The sequence below is a fragment of the Chelmon rostratus genome, chromosome 4 (genome assembly GCF_017976325.1).
Source record: "Chelmon rostratus isolate fCheRos1 chromosome 4, fCheRos1.pri, whole genome shotgun sequence".
Lineage (NCBI taxonomy): Eukaryota > Metazoa > Chordata > Actinopteri > Chaetodontiformes > Chaetodontidae > Chelmon > Chelmon rostratus.
In genome coordinates this window covers 29,500,569-29,526,217 of record NC_055661.1, presented here as the reverse complement: position 1 = coordinate 29,526,217, position 25,649 = coordinate 29,500,569, and the positions used below count along the sequence as shown (strand labels likewise).

General features: G+C 47.2%; 1 protein-coding gene across 1 annotated transcript in view; it reads left to right on the top strand.

The window, feature by feature from the left end:
• frem1b (Fras1 related extracellular matrix 1b) overlaps positions 1-25,519 on the top strand; it is a 38,262-nt gene extending 12,743 nt beyond the window's left edge. The window contains exons 15-35 of the mRNA XM_041935427.1: positions 438-690; positions 916-1,110; positions 6,114-6,302; positions 6,410-6,606; positions 6,732-6,957; positions 8,480-8,624; positions 11,286-11,427; positions 11,639-11,843; positions 14,250-14,514; positions 18,161-18,581; positions 20,830-21,031; positions 21,129-21,273; positions 21,624-21,753; positions 21,835-21,907; positions 22,110-22,259; positions 22,434-22,768; positions 22,960-23,004; positions 23,750-23,911; positions 24,206-24,324; positions 24,450-24,535; positions 24,871-25,519. Of these exons, the coding sequence (XP_041791361.1) occupies positions 438-690; positions 916-1,110; positions 6,114-6,302; positions 6,410-6,606; positions 6,732-6,957; positions 8,480-8,624; positions 11,286-11,427; positions 11,639-11,843; positions 14,250-14,514; positions 18,161-18,581; positions 20,830-21,031; positions 21,129-21,273; positions 21,624-21,753; positions 21,835-21,907; positions 22,110-22,259; positions 22,434-22,768; positions 22,960-23,004; positions 23,750-23,911; positions 24,206-24,324; positions 24,450-24,535; positions 24,871-25,079 (3,894 nt within the window). The 3' untranslated portion in view covers positions 25,080-25,519. The remainder of the gene's footprint in view (positions 1-437; positions 691-915; positions 1,111-6,113; positions 6,303-6,409; positions 6,607-6,731; positions 6,958-8,479; positions 8,625-11,285; positions 11,428-11,638; positions 11,844-14,249; positions 14,515-18,160; positions 18,582-20,829; positions 21,032-21,128; positions 21,274-21,623; positions 21,754-21,834; positions 21,908-22,109; positions 22,260-22,433; positions 22,769-22,959; positions 23,005-23,749; positions 23,912-24,205; positions 24,325-24,449; positions 24,536-24,870) is intronic.
• Positions 25,520-25,649: the final 130 nt, after the last annotated feature.

Below are 25,649 nucleotides of genomic sequence, written 5' to 3'. Positions count from 1 at the left end.
TAGCATCATGGCATCAGAACCAGGCCTTTATTTCCCTCCATGTTTACTTGTTGTCTTGATCAGTTCAGTGTGATGTTCATATCCATAGCACTAATTCCATCATTACAACTCGATCAGGTGTTCCACTGTTTCCCCCCTTTCCACCACACGATGTTAACCTACCATGAACCTTCTTCCTCCGAAATCTTCACATTAAAAGTCTTGCAGTCTTTCACTGATATGAAGGCTTTTAATGTGAAAAAAACATCAGGAAGTGTTAAATTTGTGACAGTGTTTTATCATTTATCAGCAGTACGACAAAGAAGAAACGACATGAATTAAGTATGAAGCATTTTTTCTGCTGATTCCACCCCCTCAATGTTTTTTCAACCCGGCCTTTATTAAAGACAGGCCTTTGTTTGGCTCTGATTTGAGACTGAACCATTATCTGTCCTCAGGTCCTGCCGATGAACGATGAACCTCCCCAGCTGGGTGGGGGTCTGCGGGGGGAGCTGAGGTGTGAGGAGGGGGGGCGGGTCCAGGTAACAGTGGACTACCTGTCGGCAACAGACCGGGACAGTGATGACTCCAGACTGACCTACATGCTGGCCCGGAGTCCAGCCCGAGGGGAGCTGCAGAGAGCTGGACTGACCGTGGACAAATTCTCCCAGCAGGACCTGCTGCAGGGACACATCTACTACGTCCACACAGGTCAGAAAGCATCATGGAAGGCCACGATGTGTTCATGGCATGTGGGAAAAATACTTTTTGACTTTTTCTTGCGGGAAGTGCAGTGAGTGTATTGAGGACTGTTTTTCATGGTATGTTGTCAACCTCACCAAAAACCTCATTGCAGTTAACAACATGATGTCACGGTCGTCGTAGCAACACACAGTGTTTTCTGGTTCAAACTTCCGTGTTCATGTTGGTGTTCAGGAGGTGAGATCGGACCTGAGCCGACGTTTGACACCGTCACCCTCATCATCTCTGACGGCGAGGCTGGAGGGACAGACGGCTGTTGTCACGGAGACGCCCCACCCCCACCCGTACCTCTCCATGGCACACTTCCTGTGTACGACCTCAACGTCACTGTTCTTCCTGTCAACAACAAAGTCCCCGCCGTCACTCTGGGTGAGAGGCCAAAAAAGGTTTTTAAAGTCTTAATTCTTGGTTCTGGGCTGATAATGTTCATTGTAAAATGTTTCTGTATGTGACTGCAGGCTGTCTAAACTGAAAGTTGTGACAACTTCAATCAGCAGACATGTAAACTCAGAATAGGTCGCCTATGTGATCCATGTAGATATGAGGAGAAACTGTCTCTGGGGGGCTCACGCTGCCCAGATAGATAGATAGATAGATAGATAGATAGATAGATAGATAGATAGATAGATAGATAGATAGATAGATAGATAGATAGATAGATAGATAGATAGATAGATAGATAGATAGATAGATAGATAGATAGATAGATAGATAGATAGATAGATAGATAGATAGATAGATATACTTTATTTATCCCAAGCTGGGAAATTGCAGTGCAGCAGCAGCATCACACACAGTGAAATAAGTGAAAATAAGACTATAAAGAACAAACTATACATAATAAAAATATAAAAATAGCGAGCAGTAAAAAGGTGATATACATAACAAAATAATAGAATAGCCAAATAGTAAACAGTAGTAAAAAGTATTGCACAAAAGGAATATCAAATGCAAATGGCAGTGAAAATAAAGTGTACTGTGACTGTAAGAACAAACTATATATAATAAAATATCAAAATAGCAAGCAGTAAAAAATTATATACATAATAATAAAATATCAAAAGCAAACAGTAGTGGTAAGAAGTATTGTATTATTATTATTATCTTCAGCTGTTATTGTACAGTGTAATGGCATGTGGCAGGACAGATTTCCTGTATCTGTCCCTTGGACAGCGGAGCTGTAGCAGCCTGTGGGAGAAGGTGCTCCGCTGTCTGTCCACTGTGTGATGGAGAGGGTGCTGATCATTGTCCATGATGGATAGCAGTTTATTCAGCGTCCTCCTCTCCACCACAGTCTCAAAAGACTCAAGTCTGAGTCCAAGTACAGAGCCGGCCTTCTTGATGATCTTATCAAGTCTGTTGGTGTCGCTGGCTCTGATGCTGCTGCCCCAACAAACAACAGCAAAGAAGATGGCACTGGCAACCACAGACTGGTAGAAGATCTCCAACATTTTGCTGCACACGTTGAAGGATCTCAGTTTCCTCAGGAAGTAGAGTCTGCTCATCCCCATCTTGTACACAGTACACACCCAAAGGTGTTATGGTTTTGGGTTATACAGGTAGATGGACAGACCGTGTAACCAATCATAGAGCTAGAATAAGCAGCTAAACTGTGCAGGGAGTGAGCGAGGAGGGTTGTCTGACAGCACTTTGTGCGACGCTGTGTATGGGTGAATAATGAGGTTTTAAATTAAACAAACCTTTAGTTTCCTCAGACAGATCGATCCAGTCAATCATTAAAAATACAAGTTTCTTCCCTGTTTTTCCATCATACTGTCATGCTTTGGCCGGTGTGACCTTGAAACAGGCATTAAATGTCGTTCTATGTGCTATTAAAAGGTTTTTAAAAGTCTTTCACGCGGTGACATTTTGCTAGTTTTGGCCAGTTTTAATAACATTTTACTCCCCAGTCACGAAGACCTGAGCTGTAATCACATTTTGTTAATAGCAAGAAAAAGATTTCAGAACATTTACCAGCTGAGCTGTAGTGTGTGAGTGTGTGTGTGTGTGTGTGTGTGCGTGCAAGCGTGCTTGTGAGTGTGTGCGCATGTGTCTGTGTGTGCCAGCGTGCGTGTGCGCATGTGTGTGCGTTTGTGTGCATGTGTCTGTGTGTGTGTGTGTGTGTGTGTGTGCGCGTGTGTGTGCGCGTGTGTGTGCATGTGTCTGTGTGTGTGTGTGTGTGTGTGTGTGTGTGCGTGCCAGCGTGTGTGTGTGAGTTTGTGTGTGTGTGTGCGCCAGCGTGCGTGCGTGCGTGCGTGTGTGTGTGTGTGCCAGCGTGCGTGTGTGTCTGTGTGAGTGTGTGTGTGCCTGCGTGCGCGTGTGCGCATGTGTGTGTGTGTGTGTGTGGGTGTGTGTGTGTGTGTGTGCCAGCGTGCGTGTGTGTGTGTGCGTGCGTGCGTGCGTGCGTGCGTGCGTGCGTGTGTTGTGTTCTCCTGCCGACTCCTCCTGGTGCTCACGCTGACAATCCTCTTAATGCAGCGGAGCAGCTCTGACCCCAACGACACGCCGTCACCTATCAGTCCAACACACACTCTGCACTGGGAGGGGTGAGGGGGGGCAGACACCATATTTATTCACACACACACACCTCTCTCCTGGGGAGGGTGTTAGTTCTCGCCAGAGTCGGAGCCAAAAAGAGGGATTGGAGGAGCTCTGTGGTTATCAATGGAGACCAGTGACCACTGGGACTCACACTGGGATGACTGGGAGATGGTCTGTGTGTGTGTGTGTGTGTGTGTGTGTGTGTGTGTGTGTGTGTGTGTGTGTGTGTGTGTGTGTGTGTGTGTGCGTGTGTGTGTGTGTGTGTGTAAGACAGATAGAGTGCTACAGTCCTACTATAGAAACAGAGACATTACACCACAGTACTGTGTATGTTTACACACTGCAAAAAATCTCAGTCTTTAATCATTTTGTTTTCTTGTAGTTTTTCAAAAAGGTGTCAAAAGCGAGTAAAGTCTGGTTTGTTCCTGTTTGGAATGTGTGGAATTTGTGCAGTTTCTGTGTGAAGCGTTCATCTGAAGTGAACTTCAGGATTCAGCCGTACGAGTCAGACAAATCAAGTGAATGTTTCCCGAAGTTAAAATTTGTTACTGTCCATCGGCTGCAAGGAAACACAAGGGGGGGGGGGGTTCTGCTAAAAAGACTGTAAGTTTGGAAGAAGGAGGAAGAACACAGCGACCAGTGACTGTTTCAGCTGTTCGGTTTGTATTTGGATGGTTGGACCGTCTCCCTCCGACAGTCATCATTTTTCACTTCCTCCAACTTTAACTGAGTTTTTAGACGTAAGCAGACTTTAATCATGGAGCAGCAGGAAGCAGGTGAGGAAACAGTCAGATGTTTTGTCATATTAAGACTCTGAAAACAAAGTGTTCCTCCGTGGTCTCACCTGCTGCCAGATGCTGATGAGGTTTTAGAAACGATTCGAAATAACATGTTAATAATATTTAATATTGACCAAAATGATTTGGCTGTGTTGTGTTTCTTGCAGTGTGTGTTTGTTGTGTGTGAGCGACTGCAGGCTTTAACCGAGTCCAAAGTCTCATTGTCTGCACAGTGCATTGTGGGTCTTTTTACATTTTATTCCTTGCATTTGTGTGTGTATGTGTGTGTGTGTGTGTGTGTGTGTGTGTGTGTTTTGTCGTTTAGCGTGTCGGCTAACGAGGTTGGCAATGATGTGTTTAAGTGAAATCTGCCTATTGTCTGCTGGTATTACATGTATACACACACACAGCTGGGTGAGATTATCACTGTCCTGTGTGTGTGTGTGTGTGTGTGTTCCCCAGGAGACAGTGGACAATGAGTCTTTACAAAACAAAAGCCGAGAGAAGCGCATCCCTAGCTCACAAAAGGCGACGTGTACTAGCCGCCTCGCTAGCCGGATTACCGCGGCGCTACCAGCGGCAGCATAACTCTCTAATCCTGCCATCATATCTCACCATTCATTCACCAGCAGCACCGCCAGGCGGTGCAGGGTTTGGGGTGGGGGTTTAGGGGCTGCATGTGGTGTCTTGGTCTAATTAATTAGCAGTGAATAAAGACGCAGAGTAAGAGCATTAGCCGGCCAAACAAGAGGAATCCGGCTTTACCTTGTTTCTTCATTTAGAGGGACGTTAGTTTATCAGCGAGATCCAGGACTGTCCATCATTAACGCCCACACAAACACACACACACACACACACACACACACACACACACACACACACACACTTCATACATACACATGGATTACAGCAATAATCCATCCAGGACCAGAGGTGACTGTGTTTGTTAATTAACAGCAGTGTGAAGGAAGATGGCAGTGTGATGGACTCATTAGCAGCTGATGAGAGGATGGATGGATGGATGGATGAATGGATGAATGGATGAATGGATGATGGATGGATGGACGGACGGATAGATAGATGGATGATGGACAGATGATGATGGATGGATGGATGAATGATGGACAGATGGATGACGGATGGATGAATGGATGGATAGATGGATGGATGGTAGATGGATGAATGATGGACAGATGGACGGATGGATGATAGATGGCTGTGTGATGGACTCATTAGCAGCTGATGAGAGGATGGATGGATGGATGGATGAATGGATAGATGGATGAATGATGGACGGATGGATGATGGATGGATGAATGGATGGATAGATGGATGGATGGTAGATGGATGAATGATGGATGGATGGATGATAGATGGCTGTGTGATGGACTCATTAGCAGCTGATGAGAGGATGGATGGATGGATGGATGAATGGATAGATGGATGAATGATGGACGGATGGATGGATGGATGGCTGTGTGGATGGATGGATAGATGGATGATAGATGGACTGATGGATTGATGGATTGATGGATGGATGAATGGATTGATGGATGGATGATAGATGGCTGTGTGGATGAATGGATGAACAGAGGTGTGTTATTCATACACGTACGTTTATGCTGGTACAGGTTTGGTGGTTTATCACACGTGTCCACTAGGGAGCAGCGTCACATTTAGTTTAACGAGAGTGAAACATAGATCAGGTGACAGAGAAATCAAACCACGCACACATTCAGGTGGAGTACTTGTACCCTAATTGAGTCTTTTTATGCCAAGTTCTTCTTCTACTCCACCACATCTTAGAGGGAAATACTGTATTTTTTACTCCATTACTATTTGTCTGACAGCTTTAGTTACTTTACAAATTCAGATTTACACACAAACATGAAGAGTTTCTAAAATCTGATGTTTTGTTATAAATTAAATTAGATTAAAACAGTTTATACGAGTTTGTCGGTGTTTCTCTACAGAGGCTGAACTCCAGCTTCACACAGTTTACCTGAAGAAGAACACTGACTTTCATGTCGCTGTTGTTGTGTCTCCGTCCAGGTGAGTCCATGTTGGTGGTGGACGAGGGCTCCTCAGCCTGTCTGTGTGGGGGGGTCCTGGGAGCCTCGGACCCTGACAGCCTCCCCGACCAGCTGACCTTTCACCTGGAGACCCCTCCTCTGCACGGGTTCCTGGAGAACACGCTGCCGACGCCCGGCTCCGAGAAGAGCAATGCAGGAGTCCGAGTCGGTCAGTGTGTGTGTGTGTGTGTGTGTGTGTGTGTGTGTGTGTGTGTGTGTGTGTGTGTGTGCGTTAAGCATACGCCTGATTTGACCCTGAAGTTTTTCTGTTCCCAGAATCCTTCAGTCTCGTCCACCTGACCTCTGGTTTCATCAACTACATCCAATCAGAGAGCAAAGGGGTGGAGCCAACTGTCGACCAGCTGTCCATCAGTGTGAGTGATGGGCTGCACCGCTCCGCCCCCGTCCCCTTCTACATCATCATCAATCCAACCAATGACGAGACGCCTTCACTGCTGCTCACCAACTTCACCGTACGTTCACCCGAGCGCTAACTTGTTTTACTCCACCCCTGATAAAGATCTGAGAGTAACAAAGTCGTCTCTCGCATAGTTTTCTTTGTAGACTCAAAGTTCTTCTTGTTCTCCACCTCCTGCAGGTGAAGGAGGGCAGGATGAGGGAGCTGACTCCGTCCATACTGAACGGCTTCGACCTGGACGCCCCTCTGGACGTCCTGACCTTCACGGTGGTGCAGCAGCCGGCTCACGGCGTCCTGATCAACGGCGTCTACGGCACCGAGATGAGCCGCTACAAGGAGATGGGAGCGGACCTCCTGCAGAGGAGCCTCCCCGTCACCTCCTTCACCCTGCAGGACCTCCGACAGGGTGAGAGTGACACCGACGGGTCGCCGTACCGCTGTCAAATGGCTGCGTTGACAAATGGCATAAAAGTCTACTGCATTTTTAAAGTAGAACACTGTTCTGAAAGTATCATCTTAGTTTCTTCTAGACAGAAAACGATGGAGTCGTGTTAGCTTTGCTTTCTTTAGATGATATAGAAGAATCACTTTCCTGCTAGGAGTTAATGGCTAGAAGCTAGCTGCTAGGAGCTAGTGGCTAGAAGCTAGCTGCTAGGAGCTAACTCATCAACTAACTCATTCAAATATGAACACACAGATACAAATAATGGCTAGAAGCTAACTGCTAGGAGTTAATGGCTAGAAGCTAACTGCTAGGAGTTAATGGCTAGAAGCTAGCTGCTAGGAGCTAGTGGCTAGAAGCTAGCTGCTAGGAGCTAACTCATCAACTAACTCATTTAAATATGAACACACAGATACAAATAATGGCTAGAAGCTAACTGCTAGGAGTTAATGGCTAGAAGCTAGCTGCTAGGAGCTGAATTTTCATGCCTCACCTCAGATTCACAAAAATGTAAAGAAATATCGACTAGAATGGCGCTCAAGCTGTATTAGCATACACCTAACTCACTGACTCCATGGTAACATTAACCTTCCTGTTAGCATCACCCAAAGCATGTTGGGAACAAATGACAAATGACAAAATGACAAAACCATGATTATTAGCTTTTTGGCTATGCTAGCAGCATGTGATTCCCTGACGATTCGTCTGGCGCCACCAGCAGGTCACAGTTTGTGTTCAGCACTTCGGTTTATCGATCTTTCCTTTGTTCAGGTTTTGGTTTTCTTTACAGTGAAGTTTTGTAGCTTCACAGAGCTGCTCGTGTGTCACGACCAACAACAGTTGACCTGTTTTACTAAAAACCTAAAATATGAACCTCATGCTGGCTGCAGAGGACCACCAAAGTCCGGAGGATTCATCCTCTGAGAGCCATGAATGAATCAGAGATATTTCTCTCTGGACCAAAGTGGTGGACTGACCACATCAGGACATTAACCTGACAACTGGTAAATAGTTTGTCATACCAACAGTGACTCTGGTCAAAGCCTGTAAGTAAAGTCAATTAAATAAATCATCAGAATAGTCTGTGGATTTAACAGTTTATTGTAATCTGTTCTATTATAAATGTTGCATTGACTGAGTTTGTCTGTTTGTATGAACCTTCAGTGTCCTCCTGTCCTCCTCTGCACTGTGTTTTAGTGTGTGTTCAGTCTGTGTGTGTATATGTAGGTATAAGTATATATAGTATGCGTGTAAATGTTATTGTGTGTATATCTTTATGTGTATTTATAACATTTCTATATTATCAGTGTACAAACAAACAGATGGAATTAAAAACAATTATAACGAATGATGTGTCCTCCTCCTCCTCCTCCCCCTTCCTGCTCCTCTTCCTCCTCCCTGCCCTCCCTTTCACCTGCTCTCCTTCTCCCGACTCCTCATCCCTCCTCCCCCCTCCCCCTCATTCCCCCCCTCCCTCCCTCTGCAGGCATGAAGATCGTGTACATGCACGATGACACAGAAACCCTGAAGGACGCCGTGGCTCTGCGGCTGACAGATGGCGTCCACACAGTCCAGGGGACGGCTCAGGTCACCGTGCTGCCGGTCAACGACGAGAAGCCGCGACTGCTCAAGTACACACGAACGCACGCGCACACACATGCATGTGCACAGGCACAGGCACACACACACACACGCATGCATGCACACAGATTTTGACAGCTGATTTGAGGATTTTAGTTTAATGCTTGTTCATATGATATTTCAGAGTTTTTCGACATGCAGAGATTTTTGCTTTGTACATGCTGATACTCTTTATTATGCATTAATAAATAAATAATCTATTCAGAATTTGAAACTAAACCTGTCAGAGAAACGCAGCGCAGTAAGAAGTACCACATTTCCCTCTGAAATATGCTGGAGTAGAAGTATAAATATACAGTAACAGTAAAACAAGACATTGAAGTTATATCAAATGTCTTGTTTTACATTTTAATTATTCGTGTTCTGTTGATTAGATCTGACTTCTATCAGCAGAAATTTAGTGTAGTTATCATAAAGAGGGGAGACCGGGGAGGAGAGGGGGGAGAGGGGGAGAGGGGGAGGAGGGGAGCTGTAACCTGTGCACATGTGGCAGGTCGCTCTGCTTGAGTGGGTGGTTAGAGACCAAATCTGTGACCCCCACCCATAATATTTTCATTTGAACGAGTGTTTGCATCCTTGACTGCGTTGCTCATGCCGTCCCGCCACCCCCCTCGCACGCTGTCCCCAGATCAGTTGTTGGCGTGCGTGGGTGCGCTGGCGCAGGCGAGCTGGTGCTGTAAAGGCCGCCGAGGCAGAAGTAACGCGGAGACTTGGCAGATGCCGGCCGCCTTGTTTTTGCGTTCCTGCAGGATGGACGTGGCGGCTTCTCTCCTGCGTGGATTTTAGTTACGAGTGAGGAAGCAGCCAGACGGTTTCTGATGTTCGCCCCCACCCGCCCGACACCACCACCCCAGTTCTCCACGATCCCGCTGGAAAATCCCGCTCTCACGCAAACTTTCGACTTCTTCCTGTTTGTATCAAAGCGTCTGCAGGTCGTGTTCATCACATCAAACCGCGTTCAAAGGAGAACTGGGTTCCTGCTTTTCCTCGTCATTACACAGATAAACACAGATACTGATCGACACGAAGAAAAAAGATGCTGCAAAGAAATGAGACAAAAAACAAAATAAGAGACATCTGAGCCCACCTGGATGAGACCACCTCCGACAGGAAGTCTGAGACCACCTCCGACAGGAAGTCTGAGACCACCTCCGACAGGAAGTCTGAGACCACACCCGACAGGAAGTCTGAGTCCACCTCCGACAGGAAGTCTGAGTCCACCTCTGACAGGAAGTCTGAGTCCACCTCTGACAGGAAGTCTGAGTCCTCCTGCACTTTTCAGATTGAGGTGGATTTAGAGTCGGCTTCTCAACAACCAGCTAACAATGTTGGGAACGTACCTGAGGCCAGAGAAGAAGCTTTGTGACGTGTGCGATCGTTGGCAGCTTTGTGGGTGTTTTGGAGGGACGAGTTCCTCAGTGAGGAACATGCAGTCATCGCTGCACCGTCAGTCAGAGGACGTGACCTCGGTCAGGTGGTTCATGAACCGGCCTCTGGTGGCTGGTACCTTGTTAGTAAAGAAGGATGCAAAGTCATCAGCTGAGATCAGCTGTCAGATGAATAGAACAGAGTAGAAAGTGCAGTTTTTCCTTTGAAGTTTGGTGGAGTAGCTCAGGTCAATGACCGATGTCCACTTTTGTTTTTATTGTTGGACCATTTTTCATCCTGAATTGTTGCTTTTTAGTTTTAGCGTCTTCTGTTAAAGTTTGGACTGTTGGTCCGGAGGTTGGTTGGATGTTTCTTTTTTTATAATTCACTTTTTTATTGAGCTTCTGCATCAATTTTAACAGACATCCATTTCAATTGTTATTACCAATATGTTAGCTTGAGTGTCCTTTTTTCTGATAATAGCAATGAAACGAACAAACAAGCAAACAAGCAAACATGAACAAAATGGGAGTGAAGTACGGTTATTGCATTTGCTATACAAGATCTTCTATGCAAAATTAAGAAAATCAAAGTCCGGTCTACGTAGTATGATGTAGTTCATCCATTTCTTCCATCATGAAACAAATAAGTCCGTCTTATAGTTCACCTCTGCGGGTAGTCTTGTAATGTCCATCCACATATTCAGCGTTGGGCTTTCTGATGAAAGCCATTTTCTTGTGAGGGCTTTTTTGGCCGCTACTGACAGAATGTTAAATAAATATTTGTCTCTCTCATCTTTCCAGAATGAGTCCAAAAAAAAAGTTTTACATTCCAGAGACAAGTGACTCCCAAAAATTTCTTGTGTTGCCTTTTGTATCTCCTTCCAAAAATGTTTGATAACTGAACAACTCCAAAAGACATGATAATGATTTGCATTTGTATTTCCACAGTTTCTCCAACAAGTTGGAGAGTTGTCTCTATAGTGGGACTTTTGGTGTGGTGTAATAAAATATCTCATCAAACTCTTCCCAGCTCTGTGAGCTGCTACACTTCCATTGATATTCCGAGATCATTGCCCACTCCTCCTCTGGTTGGATGTTTCAAACACTCTTCTGTTTCTTTTATGACTCTTTCTGAAAAGTGAGCAGAACTAAATAACGTCTGAATGATTCTCATGTTTATTTCAGCGGTTTCAGTCCAGCAAAGTGACTGAAATCAAATAAAACTGATTCAAACCTCATCCCAGCTCTAAGTTTACAGTGAACATGTGATCATTGTGTCAGGAACGCCGGGTTGGCGGTGGACTCCGGCGAGCGCAGGGTGATCTCGAACGTGGTCCTGGAGGCCGAGGACCCGGACACCCCCCCGGACCGGGTGTACTACTTCCTCAACGCTGACCCCCGCTTCGGCAAACTGCAGCTCAAGGTGAGCGTTCAGATCGGAGCCCTCCTGGTCACATGATCTCACTCTCAAATCCAGTTAAAGCAGCGTTTACCTCAGACATGTTGTTTTAGACATTTTCCTGTTATTTCTAACTATTGATGTGAAGCTTTGGCTCTGTTCACTCACGTTCCTGCAGTTTGTCTGACAGCAGACCAGCAGTAACCACTCATGATGTGATGGTTCTGGTCCGCAGACCGAGCCGGGCTGGACCGAGCTGTCGGCCGGTCAGAACTTCACTCAGGACGACGTGGAGATGAACCGTCTGTGGTACGCGCACACCGCCGCTACCAACGCCGCCGGGTTCAAAGGTCACGACAGCTTCCGCTTCACCCTCAGTGACCTGGACAACGAGAGTCCCGCTCAGAGCTTCTTCATCTCCGTCCACACCGTGCAGAAAGGTCAGAGGTCAAATTCACAGTTCTGCCTCACAGTCCAACGTAACACGACTCCAAATGACTCTACAGTCATGCTAGCAGCTCTGCGAGCTAAATGCTAACGTCAGCATGCTAACATGCTGATTTTTCTGCAGGTTTAATGTTAGTTAGTTTAGCATGTTAGCATGCTAATATTTGCTCATTAGCAGTGAACACAAAATACAGCTCAGGCAGCACTTTAGGTGCTTCTCATCCACGTTGAGTTCGAAGCTCATGTCTGATCTGGAATCAGCCGACGATCAGCCGACGATCACATCCAGATCCGTTCAGTATGAGCGAAGAGTTTTTAAAGTACTCAGAAAATGAGACGTTTCCATGACAACTGGACCATCAACAAAGTGACCGAAGTTACAGCAGCAATAAGAAGGATGTTCTCATACACACACATAAACACACTCTGCCGTCCCCCCTGCGTCCCCCCTGCCGTCCCTCCGGCCGGTCCTGGTTCATGTATTATTGAGCGCCCCCCCCCCTCCCTCCAGCGCACCGTGCCAGCTTTGCCAGTCGGGTGAACACGGTGCGACGAGGCCTCGGCCCTTCTGGCTCCGGGCCCTCTGATCCTGGAGGAGCGGAGGTGAGAAACGACCGACCTCCTCAGCCGGTGAATAATTAACGGAGGGGAGGTGGAGCAGCTGTGGAGGGGCGTCGGCTCGTCTCCTCTGGGCTCTCCTCCTCCTCCTCCTCCTCCAGCTCCAAAAAACTGACCTGTTTGTTTTAGTTGTAGTTATTTTTAGTTTCACTGTTTTTTCCATCAATGGAGTTTTTAAGAGAATATTTAAATCCTTTGTGTGTGGGGGGGGGGCAGATTCCCACAAATGCTCCTTCAGACACAGTTTAAACCAGGGGTCACCAACCTTTTTGAAACTAAGAGCTACTTCAAGGGCACTGAGTAATGCAAAGGGCTACCACTTCTGAAATAACAAAGTTACACAGTGTACCTTTAATTTTATATTATTATTAATGATATTCTATGAAGTGTCTCTCCACGTTAGCCGTCGCCACAGTCGCACCACAAATGAGACACACGCAGTTTTCTTTCACGTTAGTAAAAAAGAACTCTTCCTCCCATTCACTGTGAAAATGAGAAGTTTTCTTCCTTTTTTCTGCTGTTTTTGTGGGTAGAAAACGCGTTCGTCTCCTCATCTTTGCAGCGCTCACAAGCTCATCTCAGCAAAGCTGGTTTGTCACGCGCAGTAGACTGGCCTCCGACCCAGACTACGTCAGAGTTCGTATATTAAACTTTTTTATGATATACATTTCTTTTTACGTTTTTATGTATTCGTTTTTAAATTTACATCACTGTAAATGTAATTCAAAAAGAATAGCAACACAATTAGATAAAATTTTAGACAGAGCTAATTCGTGATTAGTGCTATTTTTAGAACTGGCTTACGGGCGACTGATGTGGATGCTGTGCGGGCACCGGGTCGGTGACCCCTGGTTTAAACGATGAAGATGAATCCTGGTTGTGGGTGAAACTAGACAAACTGTGATGTATGTAAAGGATTTCAGTTTGTGCAGAAATCTGTCCTGCAGACGTGGTTAAATGTCATTAAATGACATCTGCAATCTACCAAACGATTAACAGACGGAGAGACGTCTTTTCTCTTCTGTGCTTTTAGCAACTTAAAGCTCAGCGCTCCGTACGATCTCTACTATGAATCTGCTGAACGTGTATGAAGTTATTATGAACACCACAGGGCCGACGTCGTGGCAGCTTCTTCTCCTGGTCCAAACGTTTCAGATTGTTATTAAATGATTCGTTTCCTCAGACATTAAGAAATCAAGGAGTTTGATCATTAGTGCATCATCGTGACCTTCGTCTGTCGGAGCGGGTGAAAATCCCCGACGCTGCAGGGATGGTCGAGAGTGCAGCTCATAAATCAGCCGGCGGGTTCGTCTCTGGCTCGTGGGCACTTCAGCGGGAGAGATGATGAGAGATTACCTGCTCGTATTAACACTGAACAAACACGGGAGCTTTGACAGGAGGCCCGAGGAAGAAAACCACAGAAGAAGAAAAGAAGAGCGAGTTCAGGGCAGGGATGCAGGAACTGACTGAAAGATACATTCAGATAAATATTGATTATTATTAAAGGAGTCGATCAATTCACACTGAGTTTTATGTGGATTTTATGTCCACAGAAACAGCCAAAAGTTTCCTTCTTCAGCAGGAGCTGCTGGTTTTCCATTGAAGGCACAGAAACAGGAAGACGAAGTGGAAACTCCAGAGTCCCTTCAAAATAAAAACCAGGAAAATCACCAGATTTCTTTTGAATAACGTTTTGAATAATGTGTATAAATTGTCAGCAGAAAGCTCAGACGCTCCTCCTGAATCCAGCGGTTTGACCTTTGCCCTCTGGCTGCCTCCAGGTGACGTGGTGCTGCAGACCAGGGCGGTGCGTCTGACGGAGGGGCAGCGCGTCGTCCTGAACACCGACGTTCTGCTGGCGTCGGACTCGGCCGGTCGCCCGGAGGAGCTGGTCTACACGGTGTCGGCCCCGCCGCGCCACGGCCTCGTCCACGCCGTCCGGCGGCCCGGAGTCCCGCTCGTCACCTTCACGCAGCTGGACGTGGCCGCGCACCGAGTCTGCTACACCCACGACAACAGCCACCACGCCGAGACCGACTCCTTCAGGTCAGAGCACACACTCAGACGTCAGCGGCTGCTGAAAACTGACTGACTTCTAGACGCCACCCGGGTTAAAATAGAAACATGAATCATGATTTCTGATATTTGAGGCACATTTTCAGCCTGTGAAAACCAACGTGTGTGACTGTTGCTGTGGAGCAGCTGTGCTGTTTGACTTTGGCCCTCTCAGCTAAGTGAAGCTATTTTGCAGCACAGCATGAAATTCTGCACACATCAGGAGAATAAATGGCAAATGATCTGCCTACATATTGTGAGCAGAGGATATTTCTGTCGGCAGCGCTCCCCCCAAAAAAACTATCACACGCAACATTTGGCCGAGGAAAGAAAACCGGGAACCGAGATGAGAGAAAAAAGCGTCGGCGTCAGGAGACGAGAGGCTTTCTCTGCTGCAGTATGTTTATCTGCTTTTCCAGCCAATTTGGCAGTGGCGGGGTTTGAGAGGGGGAGGAGGGGAGGGAGGGGAGGGAGGGGAGGGAGGGCGAGTGTGTTGGGGTGTGTGTGTGATCTGGAGTGTGTGCAGACCCCGGGTCTGTCACCCAGACCTCTGCTGCCCCGACCGGCTGCCTGTCTGGCTCTCAAAGAGCCGTCAGATCATAGCCAAGACCCTGAGACTGAGAGGGCAGTGAGACAGACAGACAGAGAGACAGAGAGACAGACAGGGAGACAGACAGAGAGACAGACAGGGAGACAGAGAGAGAGAGGGAGGGAGACAGACAGACAGACAGAGAGACAGACAGGGAGACAGACAGAGAGACAGACAGGGAGACAGAGAGAGAGAGGGAGGGAGACAGACAGACAGACAGAGAGACAGACAGGGAGACAGACAGAGAGACAGAGAGACAGACAGGGAGACAGAGAGAGAGAGGGAGGGAGACAGAGAGACAGACAGACAGACAGAGACAGAGAGACAGACAGAGAGACAGACAGACACATGTGTTCATGTGAGGAAGCTCTCAGCCTCCTCATCATCCTCCAAACACATCTGACGTTTTCAGCTCATCAATGAAAAGACATGTAAGTCACATGATTCATGACATCATCATTTATTCACTCGTCTGTTTCCATTAAACTAAAACTCAACACGTCAAACACAGTCAGTACACAGACGGTACACAGTCAGTACACAGTCAGTACACAGACAGTACACAGACAGTACACAGTCGGTACACAGACAGTACACAGACGGTACACAGACGGTACACAGTCGGTACACAGTCGGTACACAGACAGTAGGCAGTCAGTACGCAGTCAGTACACAGTCAGTACACAGACAGTACACAGTCGGTACACAGACAGTACACAGACGGTACACAGACGGTACACAGTCGGTACACAGTCGGTACACAGACAGTAGGCAGTCAGTACGCAGTCAGTACGCAGACAGTACACAGTCAGTACAGTCAGTACAGTCAGTACGCAGTCAGTACACAGACAGTACACAGACAGTAGGCAGTCAGTACGCAATCAGTACGCAGACAGTAGGCAGTCAGTACGCAGTCAGTACACAGTCAGTACACAGACAGTACACAGACAGTACACAGTCAGTACGCAGTCAGTACAGTCAGTACAGTCAGTACGCAGTCAGTACACAGTCAGTACGCAGACAGTACGCAGTCAGTACAGTCAGTACGCAGTCAGTACGCAGTCAGTACACAGACAGTACGCAGACAGTACACAGACAGTACACAGTCGGTACACAGACAGTACACAGACAGTACACAGTCGGTACACAGACAGTACACAGTCAGTACGCAGACAGTACGCAGTCAGTACGCAGACAGTACACAGACAGTACAGTCAGTACGCAGTCAGTACACAGTCAGTACGCAGTTAGTACACAGTCAGTACGCAGTCAGTACGCAGTCAGTACACAGTCAGTACGCAGTTAGTACACAGTCAGTACACAGACAGTACTCAGTCAGTACGCAGTCATTCATCATTGGATGTGTGTGTGTTGTTGAGGAGGATGGTGCCACATCTGAAGAACACACAAGTGCATCGTGTGTGTGTTAATGTGTGTGTTGTGTTGCCATGACAGCAGATGATGAATGGGCATTATTATGAGAATAACAACAGCGCTGGCACGGCGACGGCGGTCAGAGCGCCGGCCACAGACGGCCGTCCCTGGGCAAATATGGCCGACATAGGAGCCAGATGTTGTGCGTGTGTGTGTGTGTGTGTGTGTGTGTGTGTGTGTGTGTGTGTGTGTGTGTGTGTGTGTGTGTGTGTGTAGTGGCCGGTGTGCCGAGGCCCGGGGCAGTTTGTCAGCTGCAGGGCTGGGAGGCAGATTGTGTTGGCAGAGGGCTGAGAGGAGGACAAAACACACACACACACACACACACACAGACACACACACACACACACACACAGCATAGTGACAACTGACAGTGTAGTGGACCTGAGAAATGAGCAGTGTGTGTGTGTGTGTGTGTGTGTGTGTGTGTGTGTGTGTGTGTGTGTGTGTGTGTGTGAGTGAGACGATCTGGTGAACACACACACACACACACACACACACACACACACACACACACACACACACACACACACACACACACCAAAGCCTCAAATGAAACCAGGAAGTGTTACTCAAGAAATCAAACTTCTTCTTCTTCGATTCTCTGAATATTTTTTAATGTATTTCATGAAAAATATCAGGAAAGCTGTAATTTAACAAAAACTAGTTCCACTCCTTCTCAGTTTTGATCTCACGTTGATCCGGACTAAAGGAGATCGACTCGGTCCAGAAATACTGGATCCTACAACCCTGAATCCAGAGCAGTCTGGACTCTGGAAAACAGAAAGAAAACCAGAATCAGTCAATCAATCAGTGTTTCCTGAAGTGTACCTGAGTCCAGGTATTAATCTCATTATCCAATCACGTGTTGACAAAGTGTTGACCCTCGCTCCATCCTCGCTGTGAACCACTGAGCCTTTCAATCATGATGCTCTCACCTGTTACCAACCAGCCTGTTTACCTGTGGAATGATCCAAACAGGTGTTTTTGGAGCGTTCCACATCTTTCCCAGTCTTTAGTTGCTCCTGTCTCAACGTGTTTGAAACGTGTTGCTGCGTCAGATCCAGAATCAGCAGATATTTACAGAAATCACTGAAGCTGATGAGCTCAGACAGTAAATATATTGACTTTGTGCTGTTTTCAGGTCAGTTTCTGTCAGAGAGGATTTTTCAAATCGTGTCTAAACTGTTTTGGAATCAGTGTCATACATTTCCCATAATGCACCTGGATAGTGTCTTTGATTAGAGTGAAACACAGGAAGCTCATATAACGAGCTAACAGACTGTGGCTGCAGCGTTTGCGACACGCTGTCAGTTTTTTACTGATAAAACTACTAAAATACCCTAAAACGCTAAAAAAAAAAAACAAAAAGGAGTAAAATTACTGCTTTTAATTCTGGAGTGACAGAAAAGTTGCAGCGGCTTTGATCTCTTTCAGCTGTCTCTTAGTTTTGGTGTTTTTGTCTCGACCTGCGAATCAGAACTCGTTTTGTTTCTTAGCAACATTATTTCCTGACTCAGCAGCGTGACGCGTGAATAACTGACGACACATGAAAGACTTCACTCTCAAACTTCATGATCTCGGTCTGTTTCTAACTACGTTTAATTTTCTTCACAGTTTCGTCGTCACCAACGGCGACTCGTCCCGCGGCGGCACCCTCCACCTCACCATTGAGCACGGCGACCGCATCCCGCCTACCCTCCACCACAACGCGGGCCTCCGGCTACAGGACGGCTCCACGGAGACCATCGGCGCCGACCGGCTGCAGCTCACGGACCCCGACACCGCCGCCGCCAACCTGAGTTACGTCGTCACGCAGCCGCCGCGCTACGGTAAACTGCTGCTGAGAGGAGGCCCGCTGTCGCCGCCGCCGAGCTTCACTCAGGCGGACGTGGACGAGCTGCACCTGGCCTACCGGCACGACCCGGGGAGCCCGGCGGAGATCGACAGGTTCTACTTCCTGCCGACCGACGGGACCAACAGAGGATACCTGGAGTTCGGACAGCTGAGAGAGGAGCCTGCTGTCTTTGACATACAGGTGAGCGGAACACGCAGCACGCAGCACACGGCCATGTAGAAAACACGTCCACACATCCACACTCTGTGTGACTAACTCCTATTTTTACTTCAGCCGTCTCGTCAGTCATGTTTCCATCTGACCGCCAAACGGAATTTAAGCGAACTTTTAAAATGTCACAAAAAAGAAGAAGAAGAAGAAGAAAATGTGATTTAGGTGCATTTTCAACAGATTGAAGCAAAGAAAGTAGTTCTGTCAGAAGGTGGCGGTGTCGGCACAAACAGAGCAGATGAAGAAAAGGTTGCAAATCAGAAACAACAACAACAGAAGAAGAAGAAGAAGAAGAAGAAGAAGAACAAGAAGAAGAAGAAGAAGAAGAAGAAGAAGGAGAGAGCGACCTCAGCCATGCGTAACGTGGCCTGTACCGCCACCTTGTGACAAAAATGCACTTTACGTTAGCCTCGTTTCTTCGCTCCAAACCAGCCTAATTCACTTCTTCTTCTTTTATGTTACATTTTAAAAGTTCACGTAAACTTCTCCGACAGTTAACAAACTTTTAGTTTGAGTTTGCTGTTTCTGTTTTCCAAAGCTTCAGAACGAGTACAGACGGAAACACGATGAAATCTAAAGAATCAGAACGCTTCTGAACTTCAGCTGTAAATTCAAACACTCATCTGTCTTCATCCAGATAATCTATCCTGCAGATCACGTCCTGCATTCAAAACCCGACTGGAGTAAAAGTATTAGAGTACTATCAGCTAAAAGTACTTAAAGTATGAGGGGTAAAAGTACTCGGATACAGCTGCAGCTGAACTCCTGAACAGATTCTTGTGATCTGAAGCTTGTTGGACGTGAAGCTGCTGTCGACTCTCAGGTGGTCGCTGAAGTACACAGATAAATATTTGAAGCAGGTGAGCCAAGACCCCCCCCTCCCTGTCCCCCCCATCGCATGCTACACACACACAGAGGCAGCCAGGTGGCTAACACGCTGGCCGGACCGACTGTCCTGAGCCTCTGAGAGACTGGAGGCTGTTTATGATTTAACAGAGTGTGTGTGTGTGTGTGTGTGTGTGTGTGTTATACTGTATATGAGTAGTTTTGCTTTGTGTGTTTATGTGTATGAAAGGATTTTAGTGTAATTCTGTGTGTAAGGTTGTTTTGTGTGTGAGAGAGTATTCAAAGGCTTCATGAATATTTGAGACACACACACACACACACAAACACACACATACATTAAATTACTTTAAGTGTTTAAAAACTGATAAAAATTTGCAATAAAAATCTTAATTGAGGTAAAAGTTCTGTTTAAAATTGTTTTGTGTTCAGGATGAGTCACAGAAGGATGAATATATCTGTCTATATGTTGATATATCTGTATATATATATAATGTATATTATATTATATCTATATATAAAATGTGTGATTTATTTTTATTACACAACATTGATTTTAGATGATTGTTTAACTATTTTTATTTGATTTTCATTTAAATTTTCTTTACATTTAATCGTTTAGTTGCTAAAATGTCAGAAAACAAAAATATCTTTACATATTTGAACCTTTTTGGCATTTTTGTATCATAAATAACTTTAATGGTCAAAATATTCTCGTGTTTTAGTGTTTAATCCGACATAAACAAGCCAGAAGAAATAAAACTGAAAACAAATAAATAAAAATAAACAGAAAGGGAGAAAATATTTATCTCACCTGAAGAAAGAGAAACTCACGCATGACAGGAGCGACACCTGGCGGCGGGAGATGGGAACTGCACCTGTTTGACTCGTTTGTTCTTCATCTTCAGTCTCTTCCTGTAGTTTTTACAGTACAGGCGGTGGACAAAATAACAGGAACATCTGCTCCTTCACCTGTTGGGAGACTTTCTGCTGCTCCTCCACAACATTTCAGAATAAATATTAGAGAAATAAAAGAAATATCTGACAACTGGAGGCAGTAATTACTCTGCAGATCATTTTATAACATTTTATTGATTTTGTGTATTTCTGTTGAAATTATTGATTTTTTTTACCTTTATTCTAAATTTGTTGTTATTACACTTCTTTTTTATTTTTCCTCCTGTTCCTTCTTTTAAAAGTGATCTATGAATAAAACTATTTAATGTCAGATTAACACAGAGTGAAATGAGTCTAACCAGAAGCTGAAGCTTTAAGAGGTTTTGTGCAGTGAAACTTTTGCCTGCTCGTCTCTTTACACAATCCTCCTGAATCCAGACTCCACGCTGACCGTCAGGTGTTCTCCCGCTGTGTTCAGGTGCATCGGGTGGACAGGACACCTCCCAGTCTGACCACCAGGCGGAGTCCCAGCACCGTGGTGGATCTGGGCGGCGGCCGTTACGGCATCTTCATCACCTCCAAACACCTGCAGGCCTCCGACCGCGACAGCCCCACAGAGGAGCTGGAGTTCTCCATCACCAGACCGCCTCACTTCGGCTACCTGGAGAACGCTCTCACAGGTGAGCCGTCTGTCCCTCAGCAGTTTAAGGCTCCTGGATAGATACAGTGTTCAGCTGAACCCCCGTCTTCCTGTCCTGTCCTGTCCTGTCCTGCCAGGAGCTTACATCAGAGGACGGTTCACCCAGCGGGACGTGGACCAGCGCGCCGTGGTGTTCGTCGTCCCGGCCGACATGGAGGTGACGGCTGACAGCTTCCAGTTCCGCCTCACGGACCCGGCAGGAAACGCCGCCCTGCCCGACATGTAGGTTTGTAGAAGGATGTGACTGAAGGGAAGGAACCAAAGAAGGAGCCTCAGGTCTCATTTAGAAAACACTGTGAGCCGCACCAAAAAGTAATCAGTCAGAGTCTCTGTGCAGGTAAAGGTGCGCTCTCCTGTCAGGTGTGTTCAAAGATCTCTGCGTGTTATAAGAGACTCCTGGTCCAATCAGTGCTGACCACCACCAACAAGACACACATGAGGCAGTTTAGAGCCCTGAAAATGTACTTTAGGACAGTACTTGAGTAACTGTACTTAGTTACTTTCCACTACTTGACTTTACATCACTGCAGTATAGTATCAGCTGTGTGTGTGTGTGTGTGTGTGTCCTGCAGACTGGAGCTGTCCTGGTCTCGGGTGGAGCTGTCGGCGACCTGCTACAGAACCTGTGAGACGGCGGGGACGCTCCAGATCCAGATCCAACGCAGCGGGAAGAGCGGCGAGCCGGCGTACGTCGCTATCCAGGTACGGCGGTGACGCCTCCGCCCACCGACCCCACAGTCCACGTCAGAGAGTCGGCGCTCAGTGTTTGTGTCGTTTGTGCAGGTGGAGGAAGGATCGGCCAAAGCCGGCAGAGACTTCACCCACAGCAGCGCCGGTCTCATCCAGTTCGATCCAGGTCAGACTCTGTTCAGGTCTGCTCTTAGTTTAACACAGAAGAAGTCCAGGAGAGAAGTCAACTCAAGTCCCAGAAAGCCTTGCAGTTAGAAAGACAGCTTCAGATTCAGTGGATTCATCTTTGTGGATCTGTTTGGATCCGTTCTGGATCGGGTTGTGATGTTGCAGCTCGGTGCTGATTTTTCTGTCTGTCTGCCGTTCAGGAGTCAGTGTGAAAACCTGGAACATCTACCTGATAGACGACGGTCTGGAGGAAAACCACGAGACCTTCACAGTCGCCCTGAAAAACCCCCAAAACGGCATCCTGGGCCAGAGGAGCTCTGCGAGCGTGGAGATCATCGACCCCAGAGGAGGTGAGAGATGATCAGGAGCAGCTTCATGTTTGGGGTCTTGGTGTTCAGACCAGGACGAGGTGACCTACGGTCCTCCTTTGGGAGGGGAGGAGGCTTCAGGCTCTGAGCCTCCAGTCACAGCTATGTGCAGATGTTGACCTTAAAGAACCTCTCTGCTGTCCGTCCGTCTGTCAGGATGGTGCGATCCGGACGACCTGAGAGTGGAGGAGGACGAGAAGCGGCTCCCGGCTCCTCCTCCTCGCCTCCCCGACCCTCCCGGTCCAGAGGAGGAGGACCCCGTCACCGACATCGAGGCGGAGCTGCTGTGGGAGAACCAGCCTCACCCTCCGCGGGGCGACGTCCCGGACCGCCGGCCCTACCTGGACTATGGAGAAGGGGAACCGCAGGACCAGGCGGCTCCTAGCTACAGCCACATCTACTACCACAGCAGGCCGCTGCCAGGGGCAGCCGCTGGGAGCACTGGGAGCACTGGGAGCACTGGGCACAGGGTCAGACACGGAGGACTGAAGGTGATTATTGTCTGGTCATCTGACCGCTTCTGTTTCTCAACCAGTCAGATTTGTGTTGCACCTGTTCAGGTGCAGGTGAGACGCTGCACCTGAACAGGTGATGTCACTGATGTGTGAGGGGGGGAACCTCCACAGCAGGCTCACCTGATCTGTATCGTCTGTATGAAGCTGATGTTTCAGTGTTTGTCCAGGTCCACCTGTCAGGAGAGAGGAGGTCTGAGGAGAAGGTGTGGACGGTGAGAAACGCGCGCACACACACACACACACACACACACACACACACACACACACAGTGTAGCATACCCTCCGAAAGCTGGTAAGAGACTCGACTGATGGTTTTTAGTTTTTATTCCTTTCCTCAAATTCCACAATAAACCAACGTGAGAACTTGTAAGAAAACAAAGAAAACAACAAATCACATCTCTATTACCGTTTCCTGTATAACTGGTAAACAATCACAGTGCAAGCGTAACTGAATACTCAGCAACATATCGTAAGACCGCTAAACATATGAGCAACAAGCTAGCATACACACACATTGTCAAAAAATATACTTTGTTTCTGTCACGTTTCTGTTTTGCTGCTTCACGTGTGTTTACCTTTGTTTACCTTACAGCCAACTTTAGAATTTCACCGTCAAATTGTTCATTCCGTGTTCATGGCTAAATTTTCCCGGCAACACTATTAAACACTATTAAACCGGAAGTACGACATAGCGCCTTCAAAATAAAATCTTGCACTCTTAAGATGAACCCTTTTAGCTCTTAAATGAGCAAAATATACACATACATATAGATGAAATTACATTTTTTAGCAAAACTCTAATCATGAAATATATTTATAAAGGAATCATGTCAAAATACTATTTGTTCTTCCCAAATGAACTTATGGCCTCTGGTGGACAAAACAAGAAACAGCAAGCACAAAACACAAAGTGGGTTTGCTACACACAGTGTTGATGCGTGCCTCCTCCTCCATCAGTTCCACAGTCTGACTCCTCTCCGGATGGAGGAGCTGAAGCCGAGCGATGTCGGGTGGAGCCCGTCGCCTCACAGTCGCGTCCCGCAGGAGCTCCCGGTCGGAGACCCCCCTCAGATGGATCATCCAGAACCGAGACCCCACCCAGAGCTGCGCCAGCGCAAGGTATGATTCTACCTGACAGAAACTGACCTGGAAACAGCACGAAGTCAACATATTTACTGTTTGAGCTCATCAGCTTCGTTGGTTTTTGTAAATATCTTTATATCATATATATTGGGTCTGAATCATCGTGGAAAGGCTCAGTGGTTCACAGCGAGGAAGGAGCGATCACACCAACCTGTGGCTGTTATCGCTCGTCCGTCTGAGCGCTGCTGAGCGACCGCAGACGTCTTCGGCCTCGTTGAGCTGCAGACAGAAGTCTTTGACGGCTGCTTGTTCGTCTCTTTGTCTCCTCAGACGGGGAAGTCGGTCAGCAGCTCTTGTCCCGACGGTTGGACTCACTACAGGAGACGCTGCTACATCCTCAGCTCGTCTGTGGCCAGCTGGGCCAGCGCCGAGAGGACCTGCTCGCTGCTGTAAATCACGCCCAAACACGCCGCCGCTCTTTTCTCAGACTTCACTCGTCCAATCAAATAAGAGTCTCCAGCTGACAGGAAGCAGTTCATTGGTTTGTTTCCTCGTGTGTGTGTCGCTGTGGCAGGTTGAACGGCAGCCTGACCAGCGTGCGGTCCAGGAGAGACATGACCTGGCTCTGGAAGTTTGCAGGGAGGAGGCCATTCTGGATTGGTGAGTGAGCGACAGATTGAACCAGAACGGCAGAAAACCGTCTGATTGTTTATCGTTACGAGCTCAAGAAGCGATGAGCGAGGCTCCGAGGTGATCCGGACCTGCGGGTAGTCGGATCCTCGTTAGTCACGGACCTGCGGGTAGTCGGATCCTCGTTAGTCACGGACCTGCGGGTAGTCGGATCCTCGTTAGTCACGGACCTGCAGGTAGTCGGATCCTCGTTAGTCATGCGCTGATGATGAAAATATTCTCGTCTGGGCGTCAAACCGCCGTCTGCTCCTGGTCGGTCCTCGTCGTCCGGTCTTCAGGCCGCTAACTTCTTCTTTGTGTCTCAGGTCTGTCCGGAGGTTCGGGTCGCTGGATGTGGGCCGACGGTCGGTCGCTGTCCTTCTCCAGGCTGCGGGGGGCGCCGCCGGGCCGTGGCGAGTCCGACGTGGGCTCGGACTGCGTGCTGGTGGAAAACCCCCGAAGCTGGATTTCTACAAGCTGCTCCTCCGAAACTCAGCACGCGTTCATCTGCTCGTCGCCGGCTCACACTCACTGAGGCGCTTGGCGCCCCCTGCTGACGCCACGACCACCTGGCGAGTTACTGAACACCGAGATGCTGCTCTGCGCATCAGGCTCCATGTTTCTGTCATAATAAAGATTTCTGCTCTCAAATCAGTCTTTTACGTTCAGAGATGAATCAGCTCCTCTTTCAAACTGTGGTGCAATGTAACTAAGTACATTTACTCAAGTACTGCACGAAGGACAAATCTGAGGTACTTTTACATAAATGACTCTTTCCTCTTCATGTCACTTTCTCTACATTAGTTTAACAAAACGTGAAGAGTTGATCAATTAACGGTCAATTAACAGGGTTCTACACGTAGAGCTGAAACTATCAGCCCATTAATCAATTAGTGTATTGACAGAAAATCAATGATCATCTATTGATTGTTGCTGTAAAATCATTTGATGTTTGATTTGCTGCTTTTCCTCTGAATGATCTGAATGTGTTTGTAATAATGTGGAGCTTTGGACTAAACAAACACTGTGAAGGCGTCACTTTGGCCTCATCGTCACCACATTTCTCACTATTTTCACAATGTTTCCAAACCGAACGATCGATCGA